Raw genomic sequence first — 24,961 nt, forward strand, 5'->3', positions numbered from 1 at the left:
TAACTGTCTATGTGTATTGCACATCACAGTGTAGCAGATGAAATGGACTGTCCTGAGTGATGTGCAATACACATAGACAGTTAAATGGACAGTAGGCTTGTGTGCTTTTCCCATGGCTACTCAATGTTCATCTGGTGGCCTAGGGAGAGGCTTTGCCCTGTTTTTCCACTTATAAATATGCCTCTAAATTAGTGGATGAAAAACCAACATGCCCACCTGCCAAAGTTACTGAGGAAATGTTACAGGACATGACTTTGCTTGTGTACATCTTTTTCTATGTTTTTCATCCTACCTCATTGATAACCTACCTCACTGACACCTTGATGTATACAACTGTAACTAACAGAATTGTGACATTCTACCACGGTGACATCCTATCTCACTGACATCCTGCCTCTTTGGTATCTTATCTCCTTAAGCATACTGCTATTGAATGGGCTAAATATCATATTACCCATGTTTGGTTATGGCAACTGTTGAGCCTAGTTCTCACTCTCATACCTTGGTCTGTTGCATCCTACCTCCTTGAGCATGATACTCCGTAATCTCATCAATCAGGAAGTAAGTTTTGACATACTGGGATGTGACTGGCTATGAGTAAATAGGGACCACCTTTGTGGGTGGGAACTTTGACCACTCTGAAGTTGTGTCAGGAACAGGAAGTGCCTCCCTCTCTGATTGGCTGTGCCTGTGACCTCATGGACCCAATATAAGCTCAGGGGGGGAGGAGCTTGACCCTTTCTACCTGGAGCTCTGCTAAGAGAAGGAACTAAGAGAGTACAGAAGGTCATATAGTAGAATGTAACCCACATGAATAAAGTTCCTAAACTTGCCTGCAACCACTCTTGAGTACTCTGTTGTTTTCCAACTGCGTTTCTGCTAGATAGCAGCCAGAGGGTCTCTGACGACCTTAGAAAGAGGCAAGCTTGATATAAATACTTACCAGAGATTTCTCTGAAGCCCTGGGAATTAGGAGAGACTGGCAATAGCAAATGCAATGATAGTATGTTGCAGAAACGTTTTTGGAATTTGGAATTGTCGAATAAGATTCTATATAAATTATTGTTATTATTAGCCGTGTATAGCTCCTCCACGGATGACCACTTTAGCTTGCTTCCAATTTGATCCAACGAAGTTAAACTGAAACATGACTAACATGCAGAAAGGATGGTTCAAGTGAATATTTGATAACCTACTATATTAGATTGATTTATAATGACTCCATGACTTTTTGGAACAAGAATTTGAAAAGTTCTATATTCAGGTCCAAATCAGATTCCTCCAAATTTTAAAATTATAGTATAAAATAATATATAGAACAAAAAGGATAGTTGTACATTTCATCCTTGGATTGCTACATTATAGAAGTTTAATGATCTTTAATGTCCTTTCCAGCTCTAAATCCTATGACACTATGATTATTTTGAAGGTAAATGATGATTTTTACATCTTTTCAATATTACATAGGTAAATGACTTGAACATTAAAAAAAAAAAACTGTTGTCTTTTTCTCTGCCAAATAGTTCATTATTATGTAGCTTCTTGCATATCTCAGATTTTCAGCATGCTCTTCATTGTAATACTTCACTGATTTTATCTGTAATATAATGATTCAAATGTGATTTAACATCTGTCTTAGTTTCAGTCTGCAACAATTTAAGTTATGCTAACAATATAGTTATAGTTTATTATGAAATAATACTATGATAAAGACCAATAAAAATGTACAATTAGAAAGCATCATGTTTGTTTTATGTATATAGGAGGTACTTAGGAATTTCAATGCTCACTTTTCTTGAGTTACATTAACTTCTTTCTTTTCATTTAGATAGAATTAAAAATCTTCTTAAAACTAAAATCTTGTGATCTAACATATAAAATCCTAGAGAACATGGATTGTAATTATTTGTTATTTTTACAATATGTAATTTTTACAATAATGAGTAATAGCAAATCATTTAGGTGAACACCACAATAGCAATTACTTAACTTACAGGCTGGAAGCTAAATCAATCACCAACATTTAGATAATATTTTATAGCAATTGACATGTCTTTAGAAAGAACAAATTTAAGTCCCTTCAAAAATGAAGTAATATATAAAATGAATAGTGGAGGAACTAAAGATATAACCCATTTTAACAGTAGCTCAGAATGCTGCTCAGCAAGTTGAAATGTGGTGTTGAGATCATACTGTGCAGCTGAATGTTGCAGTTGATAGAGTGCTAGACATAGAGTCAGAAAGACTTGATTTCAAATGTAACCTCCCACACTAGGTAAGACACTTGACTCTGAGCAAGTTACTTATCTTTTATCTGCCTCAATTTCATCATATATGAAATGGAGATAATCATGATAATCTTCCAGGGTCATTGAAAGAATGAAATTAGATAATATTTGGAAAGCACTTTGCAAACCTTAAAGTGTGATCTAAAATGCTAAATATATATTAGTTACCAATGCAAAGTGTGCATGAAACAAAGGATTCTAAGACAGTTTCACTATGTCAGTATTAGATATGTGTCACATGTTTTAATACTTAAAAAGTTCTATACTTTCCACATTGAGAATAACTGCTACACTCATACAAATTCTCCTGATTTTCATATTTTTGCCAAAAGAAGAACTATTTTCCTGTGAAACTGGAAAATTTGAAATCACCCTTGACTCATTTTCTTCTTCTGTCCTGGTAAATTATGTCTGAAGTTGTATGGTAAGTAATGTATGAAAGTTGCTGTCATAGACTTGTTACTAAATTTCCTCATCTTTTCTTAGTCCTCTAATTATGCATACTACTCCAGATTAGTATCCATTAATCATTACTTTCCATTTGTCTGTCTCTACCTAAAAAACTCTCTCTAATGGCTCCCTGATATTCAAAGGCTCAAAACCCTTAGCCTGGCATTCAAGGCCTTCTAGAACCTTACCCTAAAGTACTTTTCCAACTTTAATTCCTATTACTTCTTAGTTAAAAATTATGTCTATTTCTATTGTACTACAAACATATCTAAGTTATTCCCATTTCTATATCTTTATCCATATTATATTCTATATCTGAAATGCCATTTCCTCTTGGTCTTCATTAAGTATTCTACCTCACATAATGACATTCTCTGCTAAACTCCTATGGTACTTTGGTGTATATAACATATTGTCACTGTTTTCAATTGGTATTTAAAATTTCACATATATATCTTGTCTTCCTAGTGAAACTGTTACTAGGGAATATATTTACTTCTCTGTATCCTATCCCTCACCACTGCCAAATTCATTCCTAGGGATTAGTGTGTTTCTGGACAAGGACACATAGTAAATGTTCAATGTTTTTTTTTGTCATTCATTTTTTAAAAAAGGTTCCTTGCAATCTATAGTACATGAAATAATTTGTAAGAGAAAAAAAACTTACCTATGAATCCCTTCAGAATCAAAATAGCAGTCATAAATATTTCTAAGAGTAGTCTTCCCCCTAATAGACATCCAACTACAATGGTGACTTTCTGAGCAGTTGAGTCCATATTTAATGATTTACTGTCACTGCTGCTGGGGCTGGATTGTACTGGCAAGCTGAAAGACCTTGATTCCACTCGGACATCATTCAATACAAATTCAATCTTATAATTTTTCCCTGTAAGACAAAATCATGACTAGGTTTCTCTAACTTCCCCTCTTACCCTGTCCCCCTCCCCATCCACTGAACTCTTAGTCATTTCCATTGACTGTGTATAAAAGGGTTCTTGGAACTGCCATCTTATTAATGATTATGAAATTCCAAATTTTTAAAATACATATTCCACTTTTCAAGAGATAAAAGATTTTTGTCTCCATAGAATCTACCTCCCCTTCTTTCCCCACTACTATTCTTTAATCAAAACCAAATAAATCCAAGCTATGAAACGTTGATAAACTTCATTTTTATTAATCAATCAATCAACCAACATTTAGTAAGGCTTACTATGCCTGCAAGGAGTTTATAATCTACAGCATTCAAAACATATATAAAAAACTACATACAGAAAATAATTAACAAGGGAAGACACTAAAATCAAGAGTACATAGGAAATACTTCCTATAAAAAGTATCTCAAGATTAGATTTTTATTTTTATATAATCAATCAAATCAATATTTATTAAGCAGCTACTATTTAGCAGGGACTACATAACAAAGTCAGTAGTTAACCATTTATAATTTCTATTGAGTCCTTATTGTTCTTGCTATTTTAGGGAAAAACAAGGTCAGATCTTGACGTCATTGGATTTTGGCAAATAATAACAATGTATTTCACAACAGTTAGCTTGAAGAGGTACTGTTCTGATGACTTTCTAGCACCGTTGCAATTCATAGCAAACTTTACTTGGAAGTTGTTTATAGTTATATGTATGCATGTATATATATATATATATATATATATATATATATATATATATATATATATATATATATATATATATATATATATATATATATATATTTGGAAGACCAGATTAAGGTAAGGTTCAGGCGAAATATTCCTTCATGTTTGCTATTTGGAATTTTTTTTCATGTATTTCATACCAACTTATCTCTAACATGATCAAACTAGTTACTGATATGGCAAAATGTTATAATGTTTACATATATAGCAATTTTAAGTGTGATTTTATTAAATATCAACATCATTTGAAGTTCTAATTAGGTAGGGAATGGCTATGGAATGCTCTCCTACTTTATCCCTGCCTGTTGGTTTTGTGAAAACCAAGTTAGCACCCTGGATACCTTAGAATCAGCCAGAGTCAGGATAAGCAAAAGTCTTTATTCTTGGTCTTTTGGGGTCACAGTCAGGGGAATAGATACAGGATTCTCCACACCTTCTTTCTCTCTCTCTCCACCGCCAAAGAGTGATTCTCACTTGTCATATTCCACCCTCAGATGCTTCTTTTCATTCACTGTTTACACCCACAGATCAAGCCAGCACAGGATCATGGGTCAGGTCATTCTATTAGCTTATGCTAATAGAGTATTGCCCAATTGGTAATTAGCCTCAAGTGCTTGGCTATTCAAGTACATCTCAGGTTCAGCCCTTTATAGGTTTTCCTAACTTTCTTTAAGTCTCAACTAAATCTCATGTTCTACAAAAAAAACCTTTCCCAATCTGTCTTAATTAGTATTTACCATGTATCTAACTTATACGTGCATATTTCTTTGCTTGTTGTCTCCCTTATTAAATTATTAGTGCCTTCGGAGCAGAGACTGACTTTAACTTTTTTGTATTCCCAATACTTAGTAGTGCCCAGCATATAGAATTCACTTAATAAATACTTATTGACTCTTGACTATCAAACTGGATGGAATATCACTAATCATTTCATTTTAAGAGAGGAGGAAGCAAATTTAGAGAGGTCTCTTGCTTAAGGTCATAACATCTAATAACTGGAAGTGTTAGGATTCAAACTCAGGTTTTCTGACCAGCAAATCGAACACTCTTTTTAGTATACTATGTTAGCTTTTGAGATAAATATTCCTCTAAGATTTACTGTTGTAGAATTAATAATTTCCTGTTCCCATTACTCATTTTAACAGTAGAATCTCTTGAGAAAAAAGGCAAAAGGGAATGGTAAAAGGCAATTGTAAGTTTTTGTAAGCTATTTATATACGCACATTTATGTTAAATATATAAACTATATAATTAACCCCTGTAGATCTATTTTATCTTTTTTTTTTTTGGGGGGGAGGCTTATGTATTATATATGTATTATGTATTATATCTTTGCCTTTGCATGAAAGATCTTGTAGCACAATATGAAGAATGTTGGTCTTAGAGTTAGCAAGATCTATGTCCCTGATACATAGCTGTAAAATTTGGGCCAAATCATTTAATCTGAGTGGTTCTTTCTTTATAATATAGGCCTAATTTAATATCACAAACAATTGTAAGGATAAAATGAGATAATGAATTGGAAGTATTTAACAAATCTTAAAGGCCTACAGATGATGGGTAGAACATTCACTTTTGATCTGCTGTGGATTTCACTAAGGAGGATTTATAGCATGCAAGAGTTTAATGAAATTAGTACAATGTTGTTTTAGAATAGAACATTTGGAAAATATTGCCACCATTAAAGAATTTCCTTCAATTAAGCTTCCTGAAATACATCTTCCGTAACACTAGCAAAGATATTTGGTGACTGTGTGACTCTATTTATAACCTTATTTTATGGCAATACTGAATATTGTACTCATCAGTTTTATTTAATTTTAAATCATTTTTGGCAGATATTTTGTTTGAGGAAAGTTATTCTTTTTTGGAAAGCATTTTTGCAGTTGTTGATCAGATATACTCAATGTCTTTCATTCAGTTGTTTCTAATAGTATAGTCTACCAAAGAAAATTGATTGTAAATTCTCGCCTCTTTCCTTTTTATATTTTCTTAAAGGATATATTTGAAGCCTGATTAAACTATTCTCATAAAAATTCTATAAAGAAGAGAAAGCAAACGGTTTAAAAGTCACAAGTGTTTTCCTGGTTCCCTAAAAACATAGTTTGTAATCATTTTCATTCTATTCTTTGATATATGTTGAAAATTGATCTGTATATGCCTTTAAATCTATAGCCTCTGGTAAAGACTTTATTCATGTCTACTCAGTTCTAAGCAGTCTTCAAAATGTCACTTTCTTATGTACTATGACCATTCTTCCTTACATAGCATATTGAAAACTGAGATGGTAACATCCAAATGTGGAAGTTCTGCCAACATTACTTTGGAACATGTGACATAAAAATGTTGATAGATTTGTCTCATTGCTCCTCCTCCTCCTCTCAACGTTCCACTCTAAACTCTCTAAAATAACAACTCAAATCAAATTTGGAGTGACAGAGTCAACAAGAGATCAGAGTGAGACATTTTTCTAGCCTGAGACAACATAGGAGGTCATTAGGAGAATCTATGATATAGGGTGGGGGACTCCCAGGAGTGCACAAAGCTTTAGCACCAGCAGTGGGCTTTGAAGGCTCTGGAGCTCTCAGTACAGAAATGGTAAGACAGTTGGATAACTGGTCAGAAAGAATCTTCTGCTCACTCCAGGTGCAGAACTGGGTGCTATTTGGCACCTCTGTTGCCTATATGCATTTCTGGATCATAGTTTCAGAGCAGAGTACTTGTCTTTGGTCAATTTAATGAAGCAGAAACCAATCATAGGACTGAGAGCAGCAGTAGTACTTATGGTCACAGCGTAACAGGAGCTCTCACTGGGTAAAGACCAGAAAGCAGACCAGGATAGCAAGGGGACATTACTTGGATGAAGAGCCATTAAAGGAAACAAAAGAAGAGATCAGACAGGTAAGAGAACCAGAAGAATCTAAAAACTTAGAGAGGAAAATTTGAAATCATCTGATCATCAGTCAGTCTTCTGGTGATGAATGTATCTTCATTTAGACTGGGTATTAGATAACATATGTATTTATATACTATATGTATAAAGTATACACTATATGTATTTAATCAATCATAGGTCTAATATTCAAAACATTTCTATATTGTTAGAGCATGAGTCCTCTTGCTATTACATTGAGAATTTGGAATACAACTTTTGGGGGAAATAATTTAAGTTATTCAGGAAATTTTTAAGTAGAGGAATTCATTTTTTAATAATATTGATATAATATACGCCCTGTTCTCTGTCTGTCTGGAATTTCTTACTACCTGTATTTGAACATGATAAAGAATGTTGCAAATACCATGTGGCCAAAAAGAATCAGGAAAATATATTTGAAGAATATATTTTCTATTTTTAATGCTATTTTATTTTCCCCCAATTACATGTAAAATAATTTTAAACATCTTTTAAAAAGTTTTAAGTTTTAAATTCTATGCTTTCTTCCCTCCCTCTTCTCTGAGATAAGCAATCTGACATAGATTATATATATGTATAAACATGTAAAATTTATTTCCATATTAGTCATTTTATGAAAGAAAGCAAACCAAGATAAAAAAATAAAGAATATAAAAAATAATATGTTTCAGTCTGTAGATGAATAGTTTTCTTAAAAATGGATTAAATTGCTATAGAAAGCCTTAATCTTCCAAAAAAGGAAATTACTCCATAGATGTGAACTTTTTTGTATTAATATAATTTTATTAGTAAAAGGAAATGCTTAAACTTTGTTTTGTTACTCCATATTTTTATAAAGGTTGTTACTAGAAGTATCAGCATTACTTGGGACTATACTGTAATTTGAGACCACAGTTACATTAGGTTTCTAGAAGCTGTGGTTCAAAATGCTGTATAATTCATCAAAACAGAAGTATCCATGTCATTTTTGTATGTCTTTATAGATCCAAAACATTACACTTACCTGTTCTGATAAGAGTCAGGTCTGTGTAGTTGGCCCAACAACTGCTAAAAGGAACTGTTGTATTTCCACTAAGGCCACTGACTTGATTATTGTTGGCATCTTTGAGAATGGCCTTGAGGGTCAATGAAGTAATTCCAACACATACACAGTTACCCTAAAGACAGGAAAAAATTCAACAATATCTACATATGACTTATGACTGATTGCTATAACATAGCTTTGAGATAGCACTTACATCAGAATCTATTGCTTTAATTGAAGGCTGCTGAGAAAATAGATGTCCTGGTAGCCCTGCTACTGGCTGAGTAATCACAGAAAGGGAAGACACGAAGGCCAGGTGATTGATTGGAAATGCAGACCTTTCCACAGGCTGTGCAGTCACCTGAAAATAGATATGAATAATAATTGCATTTTAAGTGTATTCATAACATGTAGTAGTAAATTCATTTTATCCTAGTAACATTAGTACCCTAATATTCATAGATTGTTAATAAAATTGTTAATAAAAATATATGCTCAATATGGTGGCATTATTTTGATCATAATTTTTACAAATATGAAAAAGTAAAAAGACAATTCATGATAATCTTTGTTATTTAAAATAATTTTTCATCAATATATATTTCAATGAAAAGATATTATCTTTATTCAAAAAACTTCCCTTGATTCTGTTAATAATATTGGTAATGACTCACAAAGTACAGGTGATAATAAAAATGACTATTAACCCATATAAATATTAAAGTCCAAAACAGTAGAAGGGATCATTAATGTAGTTAAAGTGGGTTACTTACATGAATCCAACCAGAGTCACTTGGGTTAGGGAGAGGATTAGAAATAGACATTGAAGAGATATTAAATCCAAGGACACTATTGATTTTTCCTAAGATTATGGCTTGTCCAAGACAACTGGAAATTTCTTGGAGTTCAGATAATTGCATCTGACCTATTGGAAATAATTTTTATAATATAATATTGTGAATTTTTTATTTAAGAGAAGAAAATGATTAGTGTGGGGGAGTTTTTTGTTTGTTTGTTTGTTTGTTTTTTTACATTACCTCATCAAAAGGAGGCATTGAAGTACTAGTTCAGTGGAATACATGAAAAACTTCAGTATAAAATCGAGCATAATAAATACATGCGAGATACATATTGCTAAGTAAGTCTAAGGATAGCAAAGTTTTTTCTAAATGGAGGAGACAAAGAGAAGGGGTGAGATCAAAAGAGAATTCACAAAGGTAGCATTTAAGTTGAGTAATTTGTTTAAGATTTGTTAATTGTGAAACTTCTTGTAGTAAAAAAAACTCACCATTTATAACATTTTAAAAAATCTTGAAAGGTAGCACCAAAACGTTATCTGCCCATTGGAGTTTTATTAGCCTATTTGTATTAAGGAAGGAAAGAAGGGAGGAAGGAAGGGAACAAGCATTTATTGTTTTTTATATACCAGCCATTGTATGCTAAATGCCAGGTGCATAAAAAAAAAATGAAAAAGACAGTCTCTGCCTTCAAGTAGCTTACATTCTAAAGGGGAAGACAACACGATAGTATAACATTAGTAACTTTATTAGCTCTCAGGTGGTATTATATCTGTCTTTATCTAGACAAAATGAGCCGTCTTGCATATTTTGTTGATTATCTAGAGAAATAGTTATTTACAATGCTATTACGTTTTAAATGCCTTTATATACCATCTCAAAAAATCTATTTAATTTTCTCTTATAGGCTGAACTCTCATCTCTATATTGATGACTCCTCAAACTATATCTTCAGCCCTGACTTCTCTTCTAAACAATAATATTTTCATCTGAATGTTCTACTATTATTTTAAGCTGAATAGGTCTAGAGCCAAATTGAATCCAACCACTCTCCAATGCAGTTTTTTCTCACTTTTCTGTATCTGTTCAAGTCACTGAAGTCCAAATTATTGGTGAAATCAACAATTTTTCCTTATTTATTGATTTCCATATGCAAATTAGTCATCAAATAGTATTTACTCTTTCTATACAATGAATTATCTCTTACTTTCCATTTTTATTGCTAGTGTCAAAACCTTATTTCCTCAGCTAAGATGTAAGGCAAATAAAAAGAAGGGGAGGGGAGGAGAAGAAAAAGTATATATTTAGCATCTACATTGTGTTAAAGAACTTTTCAAATATTTCATTTGATTCTCAATAGAATCCTGGGAGGTAGGTATTACTATTATTACCATTTTGCAGTAGAGGAAATTTAGGCATACAAGTTTAATGACTTACTCAAGATCATGTATCAAGTAAATATTTGAATTTTAATACTTCATGTTTTAAAGGTTCAAATAGCCTCTTAGTTTTTCTCATTTCCATTAGCACACTCCATCTCCACCAAGCTTACTATGATTAAGGAAAGCTGGCTACAACATTCCTTGGTTCATATTCCTTTTCTGCCTGAAAACAATCCAAGTAGCTCCCTATTGCCAACTAAAATAAAACCCTCCTGAGCCTGATGGCTATCTACCTTATGTCTCCCTGACTTGTTATGCCTCTGCTCTAGTCAAACTGGTGTATTTATTGGCTCAGAATATCTTGTGTTTTCCTTTGTCCATTTTTTTTACTCCATTAAAATAATTTCCCTATTTTCTATCTGTAAACCCTATCTATCTTTCAAGAATGAGAACAGATCTAAAAATTCACGTGGTAAAACATAATAAGTTAATGGATGATTCAATTGATAATATGGCATAATTCTAGAAATAAAATGTTAATGAATCATTCTGGGAGTTTCAACAAAATCACTTTTACAAGTGCAGTTTAATTGTTGTATTTCTTTGGTACTACTTATACCAAGGATGTTTACCTTACATTGTAATTTTCCAAAAGTCAGGGATTGTCACTTAATATAAAATTCTAAAAATTCCTATTGTTTATGATGATAATCACTGTATACCTATAGGCTCTCTAGAACATGAAGGCATAAAAGTGCTAAGTGAAAGAAGAAAAATGAAAAGGGAGAAAAGATATCTTCTTATTCTATTATCTACCCCTACCGCATATACTTGCAGCTGCTTCTTCTGATGGGCACCCACAAATGGTTTATGGGGTCATCACTGTATTTAGTACTTCCTTCAAAGGAAGTTTTATATGTATTCCATACATATGAGCAAATTGAGGCAGAGAGAAAACATTTAGTATCCTCAAAGCCCTATTACAACAGCAAGGAATCAACAAAATGTGCATGTCCTAATCTCAAAGAGCTGGTTCTGTTGCTATAAAACCAAAGCAGAATAAAAGGGTCTTGAAATAATTGTCTGATAATTGCAGGAACAGAGGTGGCACTCTCAAATTATCATATGGTGCATTGGATAGTGTATCCAGCAAATTTGGATCACAGAATCCACTAAGGCAGTGACATACCCTAGCAGTTATATAACCCAGCCCTTACATTTGATAGATGAGGAAACTAAGGCCAAGAAAGGTAGTTGAATTGTCCAATATGACAAAGTAAAGATTTGACTTCAGCTTTTCAAATAATAAAATCAGTGATTTTCTTCCACAATATCCTGCACCAAATTCTGGTTCACCCTAGGGAGTCAAGCTAGGGTCCTGGTATCAGTATGTTTTAGACTGAACTATGAATTAATATCTCTTTATCACATAATATACATATAATTATTTTATATATTGTGTAACAAAATATATATTATATCTATCCTTCTATTATACAAACCTGTAGTATGATTGCTTAGTATTAGGGTGGGTGGATCTCCAATTTCTAGGTCAATGTTGATCACTGCCATTCTCTTCTTCCTTCTGCCATTTTCTCTAATTATTTTGGTGATGCGAATTTTGTTAGCTGGTATTTTCAGGAATGAGGCAAGATTTCTAACGAGATTACGAGAACTATAAAAATGATCTTCTGTCATTGCCGGTAATTTAAATGAAATAAATAGGACTGCAGTAGTATGGACTTCAACAGGAGTAGATCCTTTAACTAAAAGATAAAGCATCTGGTAGGTTCTGTCAAAATAGTTTTCACCTGAGACAGTTGAATTCAGGCTAGGAAGATATCCTCCTGTTTAGGAAAACAGTCAGAATAATGAAATTCAAAATGTTTTATCTTATCTATTCCATTTATCATATAGCATTTAGTACTTTGAATTTAGAGAATTTAGAAAATTTTCTTCTTAGATTTTATCACTTTGTTCCTTATGTTAAAGACAGAACACTCATACTACTGATGTGGAAAATAAAAATACATTACTTTAGCAACATATTGTTAATAACCACACAATAAAAAATACTAGCATTAAACTTATCATAAATCACTATTATACCTATTATAAATTCACCCTATTTGTTATATAAACAATGTACCCAAATATACTTATGTATTTTTATCTCCAATACCCAGAATGGTAAATGAAATACATAAAAAAAGCATTTGTCCATGCTGTTCTATTTAAATGTTAAATATTTCAAAGATCAATTACAAATTCAACTTAATTCACTAAAAATCTATTGAATACCTACTATGTGTCAGGCATTAGTAAGGCACCATAGATACAAAGATAAAAATTAAATAACATGTGCCACAAAAATCAACTTGACTTTCATTCTGTTATCTCTCTTACCAAAAGGACACCTCTGCTGCAAGGCTTGCTGTTTTCATTAGAAATAAAAGCACACAATAAAGTGTGTATTAAAAGTTTCAAAGGTACTTTACTGCAATAACTAACACCAATTTACTTTTTATCTTATAGAAGCATCGATGAATTCCAAATGAACATATTTTTCCCCTAGGATTGATATCTTCAAAGGTGACAGAATTCAAATGAAATTTTTTACTATTTTTAATAGTGCCCAAAAATTTGTGGTTGGTTCATTGCAATGCAACAGATATATATATACACATATATGTATATATATATACACATATGTACACATATAAATATACATATATAAATTTATACACATACATGTACATGTGTAATGTACATATATAAATGTATACACATATATGTGTATATATTTATCTACACACATACACACATTTTAAAAAAAGTAAACTTATGTAAAACTAATGTAATGTGAAGCTGTCAGGATAAGGCATCCCTACTAAAAAGAAAATTTTAAATTTAGGAAAATCAGATACTTAATGGTACTCTTTAAAATCAAATAACCATCATGGTCCAGTGGGACCCAGATTTGGGGTCAGAGGACTTTAGTACAAATATTGACTCTGCAAGTTAATAAATACTTGACCCCCTTGGCAAATTAACATTTCTGGGCCTCACTTCCTGATTTGTAAAATAAAAGAATTGGATTAGATGATCCTTTCTTAAATTTAAAAAAAAAAATCACTTTCACAATGAAGATTCAGCTCCAAAGGGAAGAACTAGAAACATTTTGAAAACTATCAAGACAAATTTTGGATTGGTGAAAGAAAAAAAATAACCAATAGCAATTAGGTCTATGCAAAAAAAAAAAAAAAATGGCTTCAAGAGGTACTAATTTATTTGTTCCCAACTAGAAATCTTCAAGAAAGTTGTATCATCATCAATTGGCTTATAGGAGAGACTCTTGATTTAGCATGAGTTAGACTAGACGACTTCTAAATTCTCTTCCGAATCTGATATTCTTAGATTCTGTGATCACTCTCCACCTGTTTTGTAACAGGGTTATTTGTGGGTGGATTTCTTAAATGTCTCCCTCAGAATGATTGTGGAGTACTTATATTGACCTTGTAGCTATTTATCATTATCATTATTTGTCATTAATTGGAATGGATAATTTCATTTTTGAAAGATGAAGAAACCAATTGATCAATTGATTAACAAACATTAAGTGCATACCATGTGTCAGGTGCTATGTTATAAACTGGAGGAGAAAAGATAAGAAATGTTTTCATAAGAAAGGAAACTCCAGCTTTGTACCTGATTCTTAGCAATAAGAAAGAAGTCATTGCTGAATAAGAAAAAAATGGCATTTTGGGAACAAATGATCATAAAATGATAGGTTTAGAGCTAGAAAGAACCTCAGACAACCTATTAGACCTCTTTTATTTTACATATAAGGAAACTGAGGCCCAGTGACTTGCTCAAGATTACAATAGTGAAAGCATTGTAAGCAGCAGAGCCAAAATTCAGTCAGGTTCTCTGACTCCAAATTCCATGATCTTTTCATGAAAATTCTCCTTCCCAGGTCACATCCCTCTTCTTTTCTATCACAAATTCTATGATGAAGGGGGATTTTAATGGAAAGACCCAACAAGATAATGAAAGCTATTTATTTTGAGCTATTTTTAGAAATTTTTGAAAGATTGTGAAGAATGGAAATGATGCCATAAGGTGTGTGAAGAGCAAATAACATGCCAATTTTTTTTAAAAAGGTACATGGATTATAGGCATGCGTTCTTACTTATGTGATCAGTGTTTCTATGGGCACAGTATTTGTCAGGGCAACCATAATCTCCTTGCTTCATTTTGGGCTGACATATTCTGGTCTATACTCACATCTGAATATCTTGGGGATAGGGAGGACCAGAGTAGGACAGTCACATTCATGGCCAATTTCCTTTGACTTACTATTCTTTCTCTTAGGATGATCCTGTATTACGGAAGGCTATACTCTGACTACTGACCTCTTTAGCTTCTAAGGCCCCACTAGTATTCTGAATACAAAATTAGTCACAATGCTACCATTTAAAAAAAATATATTTTTGATACTGTAATTTCATAGGGATTACTTGTTGGTAGGTGAATGTTAAATTCACAGTCCTTCTGTTGATGATTCCATACTGTATTTTTAGGACAAACCAATGAATTGTTCACATAGACATCCAGACGCTGAAGAGTGGAAAAAAAAATTGCTACTCGAACAGCCTGTTAAAAATAAATGATATGAATATGTAACCTTTGATTCCTTTAAAACATAGAATATAAAGTAAAGCTAAATTTCTAAAACCTGGGGCAGCTAGTTGGTGTAGTGGATAGAGCACTAGCTCTGAAGTCAGGAGGACCTGTGTTCAAATCAGACCTTAAACACTTAATACTTCCTGGCTGTGTGACCCCTGGGCAAGTCACTTAACCCCAATTACCTCAGAAAAAAATACAAATAAACAAATTCCTAGAAGCCAAAAAATTTTTGTTGTTGTTGCATAATTACCTACCTAATACAGGGTCCCATATATTATTCATAATGGACTTAATGTTTTTAAAATATTTAGTTCTATAAAATGAGCACATGTATAACATTGTATAATTAAAATGAAGTTAAGGAACAGAAAATTTAGCAGAATATGCATTGAAAGTCAGTTGACCTGAGAAAAATATGTTTTATTTCTTCTTTCAATTTCATTTTTGTATCATCATCATACTTAGATTCTCTTAATATCATAAAATAAGATATAACTCTAAATTAAACTGCTTTCTAATTTTAAATCATTCTTTAGATAATGACTAAAATGTCCATACACATTGGCTCAGAGATTTTTCCCTGATTCATATACTTAAAGAGATCAAAGACAGAAAGACCCCATATATTCACAAAAATATATACAACAGTGCTTTTTGTGTGTGCGGTAGTAAGGAATTGGAAAGAAACTAGATGTTTACTGATGGCTAACAGTAAACATTGTCATAGCATGAATGTACCAGAATAGCTTGACTCTAGCTCTAACATTTTATGTACTGTGTCAACTATCTGCTTCTACCTCACTTTTTTTTAATTGAAAAATGAGAATGAAGGCTAGTTTTACCAAGTTTGACCTAATTCATTATATTTATCTACTAAAAATTGTACCAAACTTCCAAAAAGCAAGGTCATTTAAGGATTTATAACTCTTACAGTATTATCAGAAATGTTGGGAGACATGTCATGATCTAGAAATAATAAATATTATTAGTGTTTGTAAATGTACAAGCTATTAGTTAAACATAATAATATAACATGACATAATAATAAGCTAATAATATATGAAAACTACTACTTTGTGAACCAGTGAGATGGGCAATATCATGGTGAAAACATTTTGACATACTCATGACTTCATTCTTTCCTGATGCAAATTTGAATAGCTCATTCTATAATGTTATTTCCCATGTCTAGTCATAAATCTTCCTTAAACAGAATGTTAATTTAACCCATTATTATATTTTCTTTGATTCCTTTAATATCTTCTGAGAATTATTGTACCATTTGTTGTGTCTCCTTATTACTGAGGCAATGAGGTGATGCAGTATATAGGGTGCTGAACCTGGAGTCAGGAAGACTCATCTTTTGGAGTTCAAATCTGACCTTTGACACTTACTAAGTGTGTAATCCTGGGGAAGTTACTTAACTCTATTTACCTCAGTTTCCTCATCTGTAAAATAATCTGGAGAAGGAAATGGCAAATCTCTCTCTTATCCCTGCCAAGAAAACTCCAGATAAGGTCATGAAGAGTTGGAATTGAACAAGAACAAATTTTTGATACATAACTAGCCCATTTCCTTTATTATTTCTACATAGCTTTGATGAGATCTTTTGTTATTTCTAACAAATAAATCTATTTTCAAGTAATTATTATCAAATTATTAAAAATTATTCTATTATTTTAATGTGTCTAAAATAAACATATTTTCTATTTCATCAAAAGCCTTTTCTGCAATTATTAACAAGGTGTTTTTTGTTTGTTTGTTTGTTTGTTTTTTACTATTTTACGGATTTTCTTATCAATGTGTTATATAATATTGTTTTGTTTTTTTTTTTTCCCTAAAATTAACAATGCTTTCATATCTGGTAAATTCCTATTCAAATACAATGAATCCATTTCTTAAACACTGTATTATTCTTTTCTTCCCATTTTATTGGGTATTTTTGCAATAATATTCATTAATTACACTGGCCTCTTCCACAAATTTCTGCATTGTTGTCTTATCATGGTGAAGGTGACCCTACCTTTTCAAAGGCTATACCAGTAGATTGTAAGTTTTTGGCCATTACAATCATACTGGAAAGGACTGTGTAATCCCTCCAATAGACTAAACCTACATTACTATAAGTCTAGCAAAATGTGGAGAAGCTAATCATCAGTATGCTAGGCACTTACTGATGATTTCTTTCTCTGTGACAATCATGGGTAATGGGTTTGGTCCGGGATTAAACAGGAAGAAAGTTGATATGATTGTCTTTGAGAAACTGCAAAATTTTTTCCTTTAGTTCCAAACTTCTCACAGATAAAAGATACATCTTTTACATAGTAATATTGTTGCTATGTGATTTTAATTCATGGAATAATGTAGTTTCTGAAGATTAAAAAAATGGTGTAGTACCCAGAAAACTATCGATAAGCTTAAAATGGGTATGATCAACCTCCATGACAAATAAGGAACTATGAAGGAGAATCAGAATAAAGAATGACATTAAGGAAATTATGATAGAAAAAATGATGGGCTCATCTTTTGGTCAGAGTGGGATAATAACATATGCTCTGCTGGTATCCTTAATATGCCAGAAGAAATTGAAAAAGATCCCTAAGCATGTTGAGTGAGATTTTGTGGTTATCTTATGGCACAAAGAGGATAGGGGAGGCATAAGATGGGCAAACATCAATGGATTGTGATCTATATAAGTAGGAGGAACATTCACATCAATGAGATCACAAATCTGTTTCAGTGTATGAGCCTATATATTATATTCCTGCTCATTTTACTTAATTTTTTAAAAGTATTTATTAAATACTTAGTGTATTCTGGATATTATTATAATTGCTTTATAAAAATTATCTCATCTTATTATCACTACAATCCTGGGAGGTAGGTTCTAGTATCACCTCTTTTATATAAATGAGAAAACTAAGGCAGACAGGTTAACTGACTTGACCAGGATCAGACAACTACTAAGCATCTGAGGCTAGTTTTGAACTAAGAGTTTCCTCACTCTAAGTCCTGGGCTCTATCCACAGTATCATCTAGGTGTCTCTATTCTTAGTTACATGGGAAAGTTAATGCTGACATTTTTTGATATATGATATTTTTCTTCTTAGTTACTTGCAATAAGTTTCTGTAGTTGTAATTTTAGAGTTTGAAACAATGTTAATGTGAAGTGAATCTGAGATTTATTCTGTTAGTATACTGTGGATTCTGTCCATTTATAATCTTTCCCTTAATTTTAATAAATCAATAAGACCCAGGGACATGATTTCTTGAAATATTATGGTCAGATTCCATATTTATTAATATTTTTGCATGGTTCAATAATTCTTATATTATCTCTGACAATACTTTTTCATATCTATATATCATTTTATTCTGGTTCTGTTAATGTTTGTTTTGTTGTTGGTTCTATTGTTTCTGCTGATATAATAATTAATTTCTCAATAAATCTTTAGTTTTATTTATGTAATCTATGAATAATTTCACATTGTTAGTTATTATGATATTTACATCTGTGTAGAATTGCTTTTTTTTCATTTAGGGTATATACCATTCATTTCTTGCTTCATTTGCTTTCTATTTGGCTATGATTTCTTTTTGCTTTTTTAGCTTCATTTATAGCAAAGTTCTAATAAGGAGGATAGATACGATTAATTTCCTCCAGTAACACACTCAATGAGGGAGAAGGGCAACTTCTAGCATGCATAGACACAATCTATCTAATTTTAGTATGATACTCTTTCTGGCCATAATAAAACAAAAGTGGTACTGTTTGATGATGAGAAGTCTTCATATTGGCTACAGATTTAATAGGAAACAATGATTTAGAAGTTAGTCAACCAGAATTAAATATACACACAAGAGGTGAAGCATCCATTGGCTAAAGGGAACAGTTAGTTCGTTTGTTATTATGGCAATAATTGAGACAATAACCAATGACATCACAGAGGTGATTTCTTGACTTGCACATGTTTTAGATTTAAGTGACACTGATGTCCTCTTCAGCACATTTTGTCACTTTATTTGATTCTCTTGACTTACTTCAGCTCATCAATGTCTATTCTTAAATGGTGTATCCACAACTGTAGTAAAAATAAGTAGCTCTAGGATGAAAAATAGCTGGGAAAAAATTTTGTAGCCATATTTAGGAAAGGTTTAATAATATTCTGCCTTACCTTGTTTTGCTCAACATTAAGCAACATTAGTCGAAGATTCTGAGGACTGGTACCAGTAAAATAAATTTCATAAGATTTATTTAGGGCAACAATGCTATGAAATAATGACAATCTCTTCTGACATGTGTATCCAGCACACCAACCATGATCCTGTGGCCCTAAGAAACAAGGAAAGGTCACCTTTCTCTAATCTTAAAAATATATTATAAACATAAGAAAATGTAGGATAATTTGCTTGAATTATGCAATTAAATCCTTGTTAGAAATAGTACTTCCAAAAAGCTCTGTATGGTAATTAATCTAAAAAAGAAAATAGCCATAATGAATCTCATCATTTGTATAAAATTATCAGTGTGAGATACTTAACAATGGAACTTATTATGCTTAACTCAAAGTGCACCCTTCTTCAGATGATTATCATCTGTCTGTCTAGTCAAAAGAATAGAAATCTCAGAGTCCTTTTCAACTCCTCATTTTCCCATACCCCACATCTCCAATTGGTTGCAAGTTTTGTTGATTCTACCTGCACATCGTGTCTCACATCTATCCCCTTCTCTACCTACACTATAACCTTTCAAATTCAGGCTCTCATCACTTCTTGCCAGTAATACTGCAAAAGGTTCTTGATTGGTCCCTACTAAAGGTCCATCCCTTCTCTAATTTATCTTCCACAAAGCTATAAAAATGCAGTTCTGACCATGTCACTCTCTTGTTCAATAAATTCCAATGGCTTTCTCTTACATCTGGATTAAACAGAAATTCCTATTTGGCATTTAAATCCCTTTCCAACCTGGCTCCAAACTATCCATTCAGGCTTCTTATGTCAATATCCTCTTAATCTATTTATAGTATTGCCAAACTGGCCTTTTTTTGCTGTTTCTCACATATCACATTCCATTTCTGGCCTTCATGCTTTTAAATAGACTTACCCCATTCCTAGAAAGCATTCTCTTCTTCCCTCTGCTTTTTTAGAATCCTCAATTTTCTTCAAAGTTCATTTCAAGTGTTATCTCCTACATAAAACCTTTCCTGATGCCCACAAATATTTTAGCCTCCTCTTCAAAATTATCATTTATTTATTTTATTTGCATTTTATGTGCAGTTATAAACATTTGGTTTGTTCCTATAATATATAGGTTCCTAGAGGATATAACCAGAAAAATTTCAACTTTGTCTTTGTGTCCTCAGTCTCTAGCAAAGTACCTGATAGATAGTGGGTGCTTAATACATTGTTCAGGCTCTAAACTCCATGAACTCTAGCTTAAAAATAACCTGTCAATTTTTCCTGTTAAACTCTGTTTGTTAGATGCCATAACAAGCAATTTTTGTGTTTAGCAAAGGATTGCTATTACATGTTAGTAGATGAGGAGAAAATTTACTAATTCAGGGTTAAGTGAAGTATCCCTATCTAAAGGATTCTAAGTGTGATTAGTTTAAAGTAAATTTTCTTATATGTTATTGAACTTGTGATGAACAAAAATGGAGTAGGCAGCACTGTTATTTTTTCAATGGAAACTCCTATTATATGTTTTATAATATTGACATGCCCTCACTCATTTTCACATTAATCTTTTAACTTTTGCCATAATTTTAACCTTCTTAGATATTCATATATAATTTGAGTTACTTTGAAGTTTGAAGTAACTTGAATAAACTCTTAATTTAGTCTTATTATGGAATTAATTTTTGATCTTATTCTGTGACACAAGCAATTTAATGTATTCTCTCCTGTTGGGTTATTAATACAAATGAGAAATAGACTTTGAGTGGTTCAGTGACTACTTGATTGTAGATATAATGCTTGTGAATGTTCTAGGATCAATTCAAACCCAGGTTTCATTTGACAGGCATCAAGCCCTACTGTCTTTTAAAAAAAGATGCCTACAAATATTTAGAAGATGGGAATTTGGGAACCTCATGATCACATCTCAAGAATGGTCTCATATTTTTTTACTTAATTTAAAAAAATGGAAACTTTGTGAAACCTGTTGTCCTTTTCCTGAATATCAGCTACAGAAATTGGAAGCAAATTAAATAAGCTTCAGCAACCAATTGGCCTCAAGGAAATTCTGCCCATTTAACAAGAACATCCAAAATGAGCAGCTCCTGCTCCTCACTCTCTAGATAGTCTTTCAGAGAACAAGGGATGAATTTTCATTTAGACTTAGGCCTTTTTTCATTTGTAGGTGTGCTATATTAAAATCCAACTTTCATAGAAAAAAATATTTTCCCATTATTTCAATTTTGAAGAGTCTGGGATAATAAACGTGTGAAACACTGACTGAAATATTGAATAATGGATCTTGATATATTTATTCATAAGTTTTTATTGAATTTCCTGCCGTCATGAAGAAATATCAATATTCAGAGTTGAACTGAGTCAGAATTATAAATCAATATAAATTTAGAATGCAAAAGTAATGCATTTTCTCAAGTGAACTTTTTATTTATCAACATAGAGGAACATATTCTATTTTGATAACATCCCTCCTGTGTCCTTGGTGTGTTTTGGGGTGGGAGAAAAGAGGTAGGATTGAACAAAACTACAATGTGTGCAGTTGTGAGTTAGAAAGAGAAATACAAAAAAAAAATCATACTACAAAACATATGAAATTTGATTTTTATATAGGTATTGTACTGGATAGAGAACTGGACTTAGAGTCAGGAAGTCCTGAGTTCAAATCCTGCCTTTCTGATTAGTTTTATGATCTGGATATGTCATTTCATCTCTTTGTTTCAGTTTATTTGTCTATAAAATGGAAATAAGAATATAATCTAATAGGTTGTTGTGAGGATCATATAAACATATAAACAATAAAACATAAAGCTCTTCGCAAATCTTGAAGTACTATATAAAGATTATTTTGTTATATTATTATTATTATAGATAAGTTTAAGACAATGAATTCCACATTTTTCTGTGTTGTATACTAGGCTACCATCTAAGTGGATCCAAATCCATGGAGAGTGAGAGAGGGAGAGGTTTGGGTGGCAAATGGACCACAACACTTATGCCTAGCATAGTCTCTTGTATAAAATAGTCACTCTATAAATATTTTATGATTCAAACTGCATTAAATGAACCTGAGTTATCAGGTCAAGCTATAGCAGGATCAGCTGAGAATAGTCTTAGTGGATGTAAGCCATTAGCTGCATATCTTTAGACAGTTTGCAAGACTCATATACTTTAATTTCCAAGATGTATCTTAAAACTTTTCCCCAGAACAAAAAATTTCTAGATTGTAGATACCTCCATTGGGATTCTATAAATGTCCTTTATCAAATGTCATTTGTCTTTTAATTCATATAAGGTAAATGATAGTATTTAAAAGTCAGGAATATTTTCTCATTTATTTTTAGTCAGTTTTTTTCTAATACAAATAGGAAAAGCATGATTACATGTATTTTTTGCTTTAAAGTAGCCAATTTGAAATAGTTGCTCTACTTTACTAATATGTATGGACATGACCACTTCTTTTTCCTGAATATAGGTTTTTTTTTTTTTTTTTTAATTTGCAAATAGAAAACATGGAAGAAAAACATTTTGGGTTAAGAATGTGCAGTTAATAATTATAGCATAGTTAAAAATTTGGCAGGTATTTGTTAAATGTCTCATTAATGTAGTCCATTGTGATTTAATACTTGCCATTAATAAGATCAACATAACCATCAGCAAATACAGCCACTGGAGAAAGTCTTCTTATTTCTGTGTCAGAATCCAGGCTTTCAATAACCATCATGGCATATTCCATCCCAAAACACTGATAGCTCTGCCATTCAGATATGTATTTACAGGTAGAATCTCTAATGATTCCTAGAATCAGATGCATAGACAATTTTGTCAATAAAAACAAATCTCAGGGCAGCTAGGTGGCTCAGTGGATAGAGCACCAGACCTGAATTCAGGAGGACCCGAGGTCAAATCTGGTCTCAGACACTAAACACTTCCTAGCTGTGTGGCTCTGGGCAAGTCACTTAACCCCAGCCTCAGGGAGAAAAAAACAAATCTCTTCAGATATATGAATTCCTTCTTACTATAACAAGTATATAAAATGTATTAATAAAAGTCTATCTCCAGTTCTTGGCTACATTTATTTCCATTGCCTTAAAAACAAGAAAATCTCCTCAAACCTTTATATGGTGCTTTCTCTGAAACAGGTATTTTGCTGCCATTCAAGTAAGTGAGCATCACTTTAGGAATTCTATAGTCTCCCACTCCAAGTTGATTATTTCCATTCCATTCATATTCAGCTTGGGGTATCACTGAACCAGGCCTCCCCAGGAAAGAACCATCAATGTCTTTAAGAAAAGCTTTCTTTTTGGCATCACAGACCATGTCTACACAATCTGATGGATTCACTTTACTAGGTAAAAAAGGTAAAATTAATCATTATTTAGTAACATCAATATTCACTTGTTAACCAAAATCCCATTGAATATTTTTCAACATTCATTATAACTAAATAACATATTTTTATTAACATTTTGTCGGTCTGTATTTTGTCAGATTATTTTTGGTCAACTGTTGAAAATGTCTTTAAATTTCAATAAGAAAGACTGTGGAACATAATAAAAATGATTCTGACATGTTAAATATCATTGAATAAAGCTTAATATTTATTTAATGTTTGTGGATTGTTTTCAATATTCCATGTGCTTATTTACCAATCTCTTAAGTGGTATTACATGTGAAATAGAACAAAATTGCCTTTTTTTGTATTCTCCATGCTTAGCACATTGCCTGGCATATAGTAGGGATTTCATAAATGCTTATTAACTAACTGATAGGATATTAGAATACTCCTTCCATGGATAGTTTTGTTTTTTTTTTTTTAAATTAGGAGCTAGAAGACTGAAACAGGACTGATAGACATTATAATAATAGTAACCATAGCTTTAAGGAAGCAGTTCTCAAAGTGTGATTTGAGGACTCCTATGGGGCCCCCTGATTCTTTTGGGGTGCCATAAAGAGCCCATGAGATCAAAACTACAAGAGATCTTCATATCCATATTGACTCTCTCTCTGTTTTTTATTCCTAATCTCTCACATATGTACAATAGAGTTTTTCAAAGATCAAATGACCTATGAATTAAAGATTTTGCTGCAAACATGAAGACTAAATTAATATTTTGCCTTACAAATGGAGTCCCAATAAAAATTCCTTCTTTTATTAGAAACCTTCCTCAATCTTTCAATTCCAGTGTAATTCTACTGTAAATTACCTAATTATTCTTTTAATTCTAGTATCCTCTTTCTGTAAATAACTTCAAACAAAGCTTGTTTTGTATATATTTATATGCATGTTACTTCTGCAATTAAATTGCATATTTTGAAAGTAGGAAATATTTTTGGCTTCTTTTTGTATTCCTAATGTTAAGCATAGTATATTACATACAAAAATAGATGAACTTGCTGTTTTATTTGTATTCATCTGGTATCAGCACTGGCTAATCATCAAACATCTCTTAAGTGAATACATGGCTACCTATACAAATGGTGCTGAAAAGTGTTTTTAAGTCCTTTATGTTTTGTCATGAATAACTGTATACTATTTTCATTGGCAATATT

The 24,961-nt window shown here is 32.1% G+C and overlaps 1 protein-coding gene across 2 annotated transcripts in view; it reads right to left on the minus strand.

The window, feature by feature from the left end:
* Positions 1–1,228: 1,228 nt before the first annotated feature.
* The window catches only part of PKHD1L1 (PKHD1 like 1), a 168,776-nt gene continuing 145,043 nt past the window's right edge, over positions 1,229–24,961 (minus strand). For both annotated transcript variants that reach the window (XM_074266929.1, XM_074266920.1), the window contains exons 69-78: positions 23,524–23,756; positions 23,039–23,206; positions 19,393–19,550; positions 15,049–15,184; positions 12,031–12,375; positions 9,123–9,274; positions 8,564–8,710; positions 8,329–8,482; positions 3,406–3,624; positions 1,229–1,597 (exon numbers count right to left, since the gene is read on the minus strand). In XM_074266929.1, coding sequence (XP_074123030.1) covers positions 1,572–1,597; positions 3,406–3,624; positions 8,329–8,482; positions 8,564–8,710; positions 9,123–9,274; positions 12,031–12,375; positions 15,049–15,184; positions 19,393–19,550; positions 23,039–23,206; positions 23,524–23,756 — 1,738 coding nt within the window. In that variant the 3' untranslated portion in view covers positions 1,229–1,571. The remainder of the gene's footprint in view (positions 1,598–3,405; positions 3,625–8,328; positions 8,483–8,563; positions 8,711–9,122; positions 9,275–12,030; positions 12,376–15,048; positions 15,185–19,392; positions 19,551–23,038; positions 23,207–23,523; positions 23,757–24,961) is intronic.

The sequence above is a fragment of the Sminthopsis crassicaudata genome, chromosome 1 (genome assembly GCF_048593235.1).
Source record: "Sminthopsis crassicaudata isolate SCR6 chromosome 1, ASM4859323v1, whole genome shotgun sequence".
Classification (NCBI taxonomy): Eukaryota; Metazoa; Chordata; class Mammalia; order Dasyuromorphia; family Dasyuridae; genus Sminthopsis; species Sminthopsis crassicaudata.